Source organism: Sphaeramia orbicularis, chromosome 7 (assembly GCF_902148855.1).
Source record: "Sphaeramia orbicularis chromosome 7, fSphaOr1.1, whole genome shotgun sequence".
Taxonomy (NCBI): Eukaryota; Metazoa; Chordata; class Actinopteri; order Kurtiformes; family Apogonidae; genus Sphaeramia; species Sphaeramia orbicularis.
The window spans coordinates 30,660,680-30,672,951 of NC_043963.1; the positions used below are offsets into that span (position 1 = coordinate 30,660,680).

Sequence of the window (12,272 nt, forward strand, 5' to 3'; positions counted from 1 at the left end):
GAAACAAGTGATAGACAGGAGAATTTCACATATAATTTTCAAAAGACTCCCTATCTCTGCACCAAGTGTCAAGTCCAACTCGTGTCAATAGTCGGGGTGTACGGAGAGATAGGAGGATTAGATGCTGTAATTTTCATTTTACCTGCTGACAACTGGAATGAGAAAGTTTTGCTTGGCTTCTTTGGTCATTGCTAATGTAACTTGGCAGCAAGATCTGTCTTCAAGGGGTTCATGTGGGTACAGAAGCCATCTTACAGGAGCCTAAGTGGTTCCCAGACATGTACTGAGGTATGCAAGTTTTTATGACATGAATTTCACTTTCATGCAAGACTGATTTTTGTGGGTGTTTTACTCGAAAGTTCCTGTGCCTCAGGGAAAGAAACGTTTCATTATATCATCATCTTCCCCTTCTGAACTGTAAAGGAGTTGTCTGTATTGTGGTCAAATACATTAGAGAATAAAAGAGTTCTCATGTTCAGTGGCAGAGAACATCCCATCTATTTGCTTGTTGCCTCAAGAAAATAACCTTTTGAGCCTGTAAGAGCCAGTGTTTGTGACGTGTCGGTGCTGGGGTTGAACATTAACACAGAGGCCGGGGGGGTGTTTGTAAAGTCGGCTGATCTCCAGGCATGAAGACAGCTCAATTTAGATACTGGTAATTCTCACAGTCATTACCTTGAGTGTGTTGAGTAGCTGACTGAGCACATGCAGGTGCACAGGATGCAGAGGGATGCTCTGTGATCTTTTGTTACCATTTTCGCATGGCTTCCCTCAACATGAGTTTGAATGGGCAGCAGAGGGAGGGGAGGGAGTCACAGGTGTGGAGAATAGGGGCATCTAAATGGTGCTGAGTTGAATAAATACCACTCAGTCCAGTCACAACTAACATAACATTCAGCCATTTGGATTTTAGCCTGGCTATTACAGTATATGTGAGGAAGATGATTCAAATCGCTCTGGTCTCATGCACATGTAAGCAAACAAACAAAATAGTTGCAGTACGTTTAAGCTGATAATCAAATCATAGACTAGTACATTTAGCCTCCAAAGGTCTATGGACATGCACATCTGGAGACATTTGAGCATAAATAATCTAAAGTGATGGATATACAGTCGGTGATCACTTCCCATTATTTTGACTACACTCTGGATTTTTTTTGCAAAGGGTGAAGACATGCAAAGGCACTTCACACCAGCCGTAACAAGGGACCGAAACAGAAATGCATCCTCAAAAGCCATTACAAGATTCTGCAGTGTGAAGTAGAGGTGACGGTAAAACAGGAGGAGGTGCAAAGAAAGAGTTAACTGCATAAAGGGGAAAGATAAACACATTACTGCCTTGCTAGTCGCCGCGAGTAACATAATGAACTCCTAATCGCTGCTGAGGGTGTAATTCATCTATGAAATCAGCAGCAAATTGAGATGAGGAAAATCACTTTCTGATCCATCTCATGCGGTAGCTTAGCAGGAAGGATATTGAACGGTGTGCCTCTCAAAAGGTTAGGAGTAACACTTTCCTGTCAGCATCGATATTCTGTCAGCGGAAAACCTCCCCTCCGCTCCTTCTTGTACACACGGCCTGCCAAGCAGCACGCGCGGCTCATGAGTCCAGCAGATGAATGCATCTGTATTCTGCCCATTGCTGCCCAGATAAGCAATGACTAGCACAGAAGGTCTAAATGTCATATTCTCAATCAACTTCAATAGCACCCAATGTCAAACGCTTTGTTGAGAAGAGCGCAGCTGTCAAGAGATGGAATCAAACTTCCCTTACCCATCTTTACACCCCCATTTTTCCCTGCCTTCCTCCTCCTCCACTTCTTCATCCTCCTCTTCCTCCACCTCCTCAACCTGCTTGTCTCCATCTCTAGAATAAGGCATAATAGTATATGTTGAGCCCTAGGCGTGAAAGCTAAGATAATGGCTTCTGGAGCTGCCAGCACCCCCATCCCATGTCACTCCTCAGGCATTTCAGGATTCTGGTGCTTAGTATCAACCCTTCCTCCGCCTCTAAATGACTATTTTTGTCTGTGGTGGTTCTAGTGTGGGTTTCCAAGCACATTGGTGTGAATGTGAATTTAGAATCAAATTAAAATCAAGCCATAAGTTATACGCTCACCAAAGGTCTCCTTCCCTTTTAATACTCAGTGTGTGTTTTGACAATAATAATAATAATTTTAATAATAATAACAATAATACCAACAAGGCAGGAGGAATGAAAGGGAGGATGGTGACAGAGAGAGAGACACAGAAGGCAAAATAAAGAAGTGACTCACCTTCTCTGCAGACTGGGCTGTGCCAAAGAAAATCGGGATGAAGGCCAGCCAGACTATGCAAGTTGTGTACATAGTGAATCCAATGGGCTTGGCTTCATTGAAGTCTTCTGGTACATCCCTTGTCTTGATGGCATAAATGGTGCAGGTCACCATTAACAGGATGCTGTAGCCCAGTGAGCAGATTATCTGTAGGTCTGTGATGTCACACTTCAGCACTCCACGGGCCAGCATGGGGTTTATGGTTTTCTGCTCATCATAGTCGATAATGGTGTTTGGCGGGTCCACAGCGAACCATACCAACACCCCCAGCAGCTGCACACAGATCAGGCTGGAAGTGATAGCAATCTGGGAGGTGGGGCTGATAAATCGTGGGGCAGTGACTGTCTGCTTGCCTTGCTCAAAGATTCGATAGATACGATTGGTTTTTGTGAGCAGCGCGGCATAGCTGATGCACATACCCAGACCCAGGAAGATCCTCCTGAAGGCACACACAGCTACGTCAGGCTTGGCAATCATGAGGAAAGTGATGATGTAACACAGAAAAATGCCAGTTAGCAGCACGTAGCTCAGCTCTCGGCCCGATGCCCTCACAATAGGCGTGTCATTGTAGCGTACAAAGGTCGCCATGACAAAGATGGTGGCAATAATACCAAGCATTGCCAGGAAGACGGGGATAATCGCCCATGGAGAGTGCCACTCCAGTTTGACAATGGGGATGGGCTGACAGGCAGTTCTGTTGGGGTTGGGCCTCATGTTGTAGGCACACAGTCTGCAGGAGGTCTCGTCAAACTGATACTGGTAGCCATCACACAGTTCACAGTGCCAGCAACATGGCTTGCCCTTTACCTTCTTCTTCCTCTCTCCAGTTTTACAGGGCAGACTGCATACAGAGATAGGCACCTCCTGCTCCCCATCTGGCCACTGAAGCTCCTCCAACTGCGAGAGAGATGACACACAGCGCAGGAAGAGAGGCTTAGCAACACGCAGATAAGCACGAGTCATGTAGGATAAATGGCAAAAAAGGTTATGAATGACATAACATTCCTTCTCTGTTACGACAATTCTTTTATTATAACCCTCCTCATGTTTAGAGAAGAAAGTGCCAAAGAATAGAATTACTGAAAAAGTGGTAGAGAAAATGATTAACCTAATACTGCAGAGCATCATTCTTCCCAATTTCTTAGAAGGATTACCTTTTCTAATGCTTGGAAGTAATTGAAATCACCATGGCAACAGAGCTTACTTTTATTCAGTGAAATAAAAAATAATAATAAAAATAATAAAGAAGAAATGCAAAAGACATTAAGTTTTAATACAGGAGGCAGTGAAGTGTGAAATTTGTGATGAGAGCGAAGAAGCGAATGGGACTTGGGATTGCAAAATAGCTATTTTAAACTTTGTGGAGCTATTTTCATTTATGAAATTCAAAAAGTCTAGAATACATACACATCATACAGATTGGAGATTCTGAATCTCCAAAAGGCCCGGAGGTGCTTCATGATTTAAACTCAAACTATAGTCTTGAGTAAACCCGTAAACGCGATGAAGAAATAGAATTTTTGAGGGGTCTTGCATATTTTGTTAGGCTGCTAAAATTGCTTTGATAAATATTCTGAGCTGATCCTTTGATATATTATGAAAGTGCACTGATCTATGGCTTTAAAAGCACAAAAAGATAAAATATACAACAGCAGTGTTTCAACAGTTTGACAGCATCACACAGTAGTCTCAGCCATGCATACAAACAACACAAAACAACAACATATGGACATAAAATTACTGTTGTTTTATAACTGGTGTTGTTAAATTGATATCTCTCCCCAAACTGATCTAATATCAATAATGTAAAAGCTGTTTCAAGAGGGTCAAGTGATCTATCTGCATCATAAACACTATGTGAAAAAGCATTGTGCCCTGACAGAGAAGACAAATCTAATATTTCTTTACGTCTGGTAAAGAAATAATATTATTATCAGTGAAATCAGAATTTAACTAAACATAAGTGTGCACAAATAATCAGGAAATAACAATGTTCAAGTACTGTGCTGTTACACACTTTCATAAGTAAGCTATATGGTTGACGCCAACTCAGCTAAACACTTGCGGATGAAAATCTATCACATACTATGTTATGACACACCTGCAGCACCAGTCCAACTGTGGACATAAATAGCAGAGTCTCCTCTAAATGTGGCAACTGTCAATAGTGTAGACACAGGGCAGCACCTTTACTGCACACACTCTTTCACTCTTTCTCGTTCTCTCTCCAAAGCACATCTCTAGTGTGTTTGTTTTGTGTGTATCTGTGTGACAAATGTGTTGTTTCTATGGTGTCTAGATAGATTATCATCTGCCATTTATCTGGGGGCATGAAGGTGCCATTTGTTATTTGGACAATGAATGGTCCTCTCTGGAAAACCTCCCGATTACACACAATGTGAAAACAGTAATGAGACCAACAGCTCTGTTGCTATGGAGACCAGAGGCAAGATTTGACACCTTGGACTTGTATGGTTGCCATACTTTTCATTTGTGGTTTGTGATAGTTTTTGACTGTACAGGTAATTTGAGTGGATGTGAGCTAAAACAGCGTTTCATTAAGTTTCTTCATTTATGGTTGTAAAGTGTATCAAGATGGTTTACTGCAGAGTAACCTTTAAATTAGGATGCTCTTTATTTGCTACTGAATAAAGAAGCACATTGCATTGCATTGCACTGTAATTGTATTCCAACAGCATTTAGTTTGTAATCACACACAAAAACAAAAAAAAAACACAGAGCAAAGCTCAAAGCTCCAGCAACAGATGTTTTTTTCCACCTGGGCTATATCAAATCGATTTAGTTGGGTTTAATTCTTGTGATCCAGAGAGCCATTATGCAAATGTTAACTCATCTGTATGTAAATGTCATATTTTTGTATTATCTGAGTTACGTAGGCATTGCATAGGATTTTTGGCTCTGCTTTAATCGTATTACATCCACAGTTTCCATCCGTGCTCACCCTAAAATAAAATAGAACGCTCATCACTTTCTTTATTGTCCATATGAATCACCCAGGCCAATTCCTGTGTTGTGACAGTGAGATGTATTGCACTGGGTACAAACCAACACCTTGCACTTAAAAAGCAGCACAGCAGCTGTCTCCAGGTCTGTGCTGAACGCTGATATTAGACTGTACTTTTTTTGTAGGTGAATTAAAGTTACATATAGCTCCCACAAAATGAAAAATACCTTATCTAGGGTGTTACCCCAAGGGACCCGCTATCTTTCAGATGTGCCGAAAAGGCCAAAAAGAGCAACATCTTTGAATATTCTCATATTAAAATCCCTTCCCTATAAAGTATTTAGAGTTTAAATCTCTCTCCATGAGAAATAGATTAAATTACACCTGATAAAAATGTTATTATTGATTTCAAACCCCATCGTATTCAGTAAAACCTGAGCCACCTAGTCTGTATTCAGGTGTCACTTTTTAGCAGCATCAACATCAGCCTCTTTAGTGCCAAACTCTGAACATAAGCATCCTGACACTTTTGTTAAAAACATGTGCTTCTTCTTTCCGCTTTCTTCCCCAGAATAGGTGGGAGGCCTGATGGGAGATGTAAGTGATCCCCAACAAGACAACAAGAGCTAACATCACTGTCTTTTTTTCCCTCTACTTGCTTCTTTCTGCTGTCAACATCTTAAAGAAATTATTTTGAAGTTATTGTTGAACCTTTAAGTCAAGTCCTCACTTATATGTTAATCCTTCTACATCGTGCGCAGAAAAAAGTTGAATATGAAACGTGATGGAACACAAAGATCCTATCTGTTTTAAAAAATCTCCTCTTGGTGTATTCGCACATTTTTGTTTTCTGCTGATGAAATCATAAGTAAATATAAAAACTCTTGACTTAGCAAACACAAGATAAAAGCACATTTTAGGAATGTTAACTATGCTTTGGCTTGTACGCATATAAGTGAATCTGACATCTTAAAAAATGAAAACATCTTGGTAAATTAAGTTTTTCTCTCCATTTAAACCACTACAATTAGAGCCCCTTCTGCACCTTCTGTTTTTATGATGCAAATTACTTGTACCTTTGTGCCACACGTAGGATTCAAAGATTATCTAAAAATCCTCATTATACACTTTTAAGCATTCAGAGCCTAAATATTTCAGTAATTTACAAGCATAAAAGCAAACTGCAGCTCAGTAAATCATCATACCCTGAGCTGGAGGGACTCTACCCACTGCCCCACCACTTTATACTCGGGGGTAGAGGAGTTGGTCATCTGGAACTGGAACAGGTCATAGCGTCCTGGAGCATCGCCGTTCTTGTTAAACACAACAGAGGTGCCAGCACTGCCTGTACAGAGGAGAAAAGAAAAAAATATGGCAAAAGGAGACAGAGGAATGGGGAAGAAAAGTGTTAGATGGGGTGCATCACCTCTTCTAATATGAGAAAAACATGAACCTTTAACCCTCAGCCTCTTACTGTGTGGTGACCTACATGGACACAAAGGACCACAGTGTGCTGGTGTGTGTTTCTCTCTGTTAAAGCCTTCAAACACCACGACCTATATCTCATACCTTTAGGTTACACAGTCAGGGAAGCAAACTCCCCACTGACCAATATAACAGCTCCTCACCTGCTTCGTATGTATCATCACGTTTGCACCAACGACCACTGGAGGAATACATTTTCATACCCAAAACATGGTTAGATACGTGGTTTCTCATGTTATATTAGATGGTTTTGTATGAGTGCACACTCCTGGGTTAAAACCAATGCATTTCAGTCACTCAATGAATAACAACGGAGGAAGCAGGGGGGGATAAACAGGTCAGCCAAAGCATCATACGGTCCCCATCTGTTCCCAGTGTGGAGCAACCTGTCTCAAGCAGGGCTCTGAAGATTTCACTAATTAGCTCAAACAGAACCGCAGACACACACAGAATTTTTTTCCCCTCTAAATACGTGTTTGTGTGAGTTTGAGGGCCTGTCAGTTATGTATATATACTGTAGGTGGAAGAGTAGAAATCAATTAATAATACAACACAAGGTGACTGCAGAATGTGGTGTGTCCAAGGCAGTGTGCAAATGCAGATGTCAGTCAACATGAGCTCTCTCCCTCATCGCAGCAGATGTTGAACTGCATAAATGGGAAAAGCGGTTGTATTTTATTTTATACATGAGGTCTGCATTGCTGATGAGGTAAGTTATATGTATTACACACAAACCTGAGATGTATGAATTGGAAACACTGCATTCATTCAGGTCTATTCACCTTGGCACTACATACAATGGTTCGTAGGCACAACTGGAGATACCATTTCTGAAATAGGGCAGGGGTGTGTCTCTGTGTGGGGGGAGGGGTAGATCACACTTGGCATGGGAATTAAGTACTTTATTAGCTCTGGCTATAAAAAGTGTAGAAAAGGGACTAGGAGCATGTGTCCTAAACACTTTTGGGAACATGATGTTGTCTTTTTTGCATCTAGAACAGAGCTTGTGGCTCTTGGATGGAAAACCACAGCACCTTTTCCTTACTTCCAAGCCAGAGGGGAATTTTATCTCCCTCCAGTTTACTTCCAAGGACATTTGTCATTGAACACAGTACAAAAGTTTCAGGCCAAAGACTCTTGTAAAACAAGTAAGGCAAAGGTAGAAAGACGGAAAAACCCATTTCAGGTGAAGGGATCCAGGGCCATTTTAATAAAACATTGTTGAAAAGGCCCTGAAATCTCCTTTTGGACTCTGTGACACATTTGTGCATTATATATGTGCGTAAGACTTTAAATGACCATTACCATGTTGATTAAGTCTCACAATCCCCCTGTTATGCATAACGACAAGATACCCATATGATCTACATAAATGATGCTGCTGCAGTCAGCTAACCCTCATGTCCCTCTTTGTCTTTAAAAGTAGATTGCAAATTTATTTCAGGTTTCATGTGTTGGGGCAGAAAATGAAGCATGATGTGTGTTCAGAATTAATTTAAGTTCACTTAAAGCATTGTGAAAAAAAAAAAAAAAAGCTTTTGGTGGGTGGCAGACACTATCCTGTCACTTCTGTTTTCACCAAACAAGTCAACTTGTTGACACAGTGTATAAAGATGTTGACAAGGTATCGACTCCTGTGAGCAAAAGCTGTGGCACCATCACCAGCAAAGAAAACACTGTATCAACAAATACACAAAGTCATTCAGTAAAGTGACATGAATGATTGGGCACTTAGCGCTCCTCAGCTTTAGAGCAAATAATTAAGGAGTGTTTTCTCTCTGTGCAGATAAAAAGTCATTAGGAATTCTATTCTATTTTTTGTATCGCCACATATTTTCAAGGGAGCAAAATGGTCTGTGTAGACTCCTTAGCGAGAGCCCTGTCTAAGATGAAAGATTTATGCATTTGCATGTGGCTGTGAACTAAGACATGACAAAAGTGCACTGCTGCTGTGCTGTGCAGTGTGGGTGGACTGGGGATCCACTGCTGTGTTTCTCTCGCATCATTATTCTCTCCTTTTTTTCTTGCCTCTCACTCCTCAGCTCTGTGACTCTGGCGCAGTGGGGAGATCAACAAAGAGGCTTATACTCCTTCGCTCTCAAACACACATTAGCAGCGGCACATACACAGGATAATGTGCGTGGTTCTAGTCTAAATGCAATAAGGGGCAGTGAGATATGCCGTCTGGAGCCACAACACAACAACATACACTCACTGGTATAAAGGTTTGAGAATATAACAACACCATAGGTAAAGGTAGAGGTTCTTATTTTTGGCTCAGGTGAAATGGATCTCTTTCTTTGTCAGCTCCACACAGTGAGATATTGTTTTTTCTTTTTTTCTTTTTTTCTTTTTTTTTTTTTTTTTTTTTGGAGAGGAGCTTGAAATTTGGAAAAGTCAGCATAAGCCCAGATGGTTATTGAGATTGGACAGCAGATTTTCAATCACATGCATGAAACTGCTGTAAGTAAAGGTCTCCTAAAAAATTTAGCACCGCTCATGCATTCCGTTTCTTCAGTTCCACCTTAAAATGTGAGGGCTTTTTGCTGCTCTGCACTGCTGCCATAGCGACAGTGTTTCAGGCAGGCAGCTCTTTAGCCTTTAGCTCGATGACAGAAGTTAGTTTTCACACATTCTTGCGTACAGAATTGTAAAGAATGAGTCACTGTGTTAACTTTATCAGTAGCCTGTTTAAACTGAATTAGTGTAAGTAAAATGCATCCTGGAAAAAGCACAAACATGTAATACTCCACTAACATATGTCCCATCTTTGTGAAGTTAGATTTGTATTGGTAATGAGTGAAGGCATGAAGATGTATTTTCACCAACTATTGAGTATTTTAATGAGTTGTTGTACATATTTTTCTTACTGGCCATCATATTCAGTATATTACAGCTGAAAACATGTAACAGTATTTCCTATGAATAGCTTGGGGAATGATATTTCAAGTGCTACGTGCTTTTAGTTTTGATACGTTTTAAGCTTGGCGGAGTGATAGGCCTTTAAAAGATCAAGTGATGTGAAAGTGCTCTGTATGAGACAGACATTAAAATATTCAAAATATATGGATGATGTTCCATCGTTTCATTTTTTTTACCCTCCTAAAGCTTTTTGGTAAAGCTGAGCACATATCTGAGGATCAGCCCTTATCGACTGCCATAAAGCAATGACAGAGACTATTAATACATAGAGGGCTGGATCTACAAAAGGTTTGTGTGTATAAAAACATGTGCAAACTCATTGCACACGCAAAAAAATGTACAAACTGATTTACTAAGGTGCAAAATAGCACGTCTGCATCCAGTTAGTACGTTTGCTGAAATGAATACACAATATCGGGTGATTACACGCAATTGTGCGTGTGCTGGGAGGAGAAAATATAAATATATTAATTTAGCACACGCAAAATGATTTATCAAACCCGAAAGCAATTTTGCTCATAGAAACTGCATCTATATTTAACACATCTCAAAGGGAGGTGCAAACCGTTTGTATGAGTAATTGTGTACACATGGCTATGGTTATTGTCGCAAGAAGGAGACATCGAAACGATAAAACAAGACGCAGATAACGCATTTTTCACCCTTGTATGAACATTTTTGGAATGACGGAAGAAAAAATAATTGAGATGTACGCCCCCACACACATACACACATTCTTGTAGGCTACTTTTCCACTTGTCTGATGATTGTGATTAAAAATACGCACCGACATAAGGCTACAGTGTGACAAAATTATGTGCCTGACAGTCATTCAATCCAACAACCCCCACGACCCCCCACCTTAAAATGAATCCAGCGTTGCTGCCCAGCAATGCCATTTTAGAACTTGTAGATGAACTAGAGGATGATTTGGGGCCAGTCACAAGGAGGAGTCATGTAATACCTTCTATGACAAAACTCCTTTTGACATTACATTTCCGTGCGTCAGGATCATTCAGCGCACTGTTGCCATTAGTGCTGGTGTATCCCAGAGCAGTTTTTCCAGCGTATAGTCTCTATGACGACAACCAGCAGCATACATAAAATCCTCATTTAAATCGGGTGGTCTAGAAGACTGTGCACCTGTTGACATTTGCGCAGGCAATCTTAGTAAATCATCCACAAACTGTGGTTCAACCCCACCCACAAAATTCTAGAGTGCTCACACAAAGTTGTACATGCAGATTGGGATCTCAGTAGATCTGGCCCTATATGTATGAAGTTAGTAGATGGAGGAACCATGATGCCACCCATCGTCTTCTGAACTGCGATTATGAAGTCACTGTTTTGTGAATTGGTCATTGCCATGTTATCTAAAATCAGAGGTGACCATATTTGGACGAAAGTACGGTACTCTAAAGGCTCAGAGATGAACTAATGGCAAGTGGTAGCTTACTGACTTGGGATAAAACTGGAGAAAAATTAATTAAATAAATAAATAAATAAAACCTGAAAGCTCAACTTGGCAGGTGAGTCAATCAGTTCTTCTATTTGCTCTCAGATCTTAATAATGGAGGAAAGAATTTTGAGATTGATCACAATACCACTATGTAGAGTGTCCAGCTAAAACAGATGAGACCATAATGACTCCTGGAAATAATAATTAACGTACCATTTTTTGCAAAAAACTTCAATGTAAGCAAACAGGAGCTCAGGCTTTCTGGTGGCTGTTAGTGGTATTATAACTTTAAGGTACGTCCACACTGGCTTTATTTTGGTGCTGAGGTTGTTGTCCTTCACATTAATAACACATTTGATTAAAGTCACAGTAAAATACAATGAGTAATGGATAATATAGACAGGATTTAGCATGAGATGATCACTGATTGGGTCAATGCATGTTCAATGATCTACACTGATAAAAATAACTAGCATCAGACTTGACTCATTCACTTCTTCGAACATGACACACCAAGACCATGAACATATACTATTAAATTTCTTTAAGATGTATGATGTATCAGTCAGTGAGTAACAGGCATCTCACAAACATAAACGGACACAATTGGCAACAATACCACGTTCACCTTAGCGACAAGAAAATATACCCACAGAAAAACCTGACATAAGCGTTTATGACATCCACTCAGCTGTACAAGCTCCACTGTAAAAACAACCTCTAAATTGGTAAATGTCATTGAGTGACATGAAAAAACGCCTCTGTGTCAGCTGAAAACGACTTTAGCTGAACAGATATGTCACGTCCTACTGTTTGGTGACGACAGAACCAGTAGAAATCTGTCTAAAACTACATGTTCACACTATGTAATGTAGTGAAATGAAATGCAAATCAAGTCTGAACAACAGGGTAGTATTTCATCATATTAGCCCTGTACACCAGTCTTAAAATTCATCCCTGTGAATTGCTAATGACACTAGAGATGGGTGCAGGTGAAGGGAATAAAAAATCAGCGCTTAGACGTTCCTCCTTTGAGAGCACTGGCTGCAGTTAATAAGAAAATACTTTGAAAAATGTGCCTGTCCTGTAGCAATTAGATGGATTATCTGAATTTGTATGACATGTT

General features: G+C 40.4%; 1 protein-coding gene across 1 annotated transcript in view; it reads right to left on the reverse strand.

Annotated features, from left to right (window-relative positions):
* LOC115422067 (metabotropic glutamate receptor 7-like) overlaps positions 1–12,272 on the reverse strand; it is a 62,485-nt gene that overhangs the window by 7,244 nt on the left and 42,969 nt on the right. The window contains exons 7-8 of the mRNA XM_030138121.1: positions 6,486–6,625; positions 2,277–3,212 (exon numbers count right to left, since the gene is read on the reverse strand). Coding sequence (XP_029993981.1) covers positions 2,277–3,212; positions 6,486–6,625 — 1,076 coding nt within the window. The remainder of the gene's footprint in view (positions 1–2,276; positions 3,213–6,485; positions 6,626–12,272) is intronic.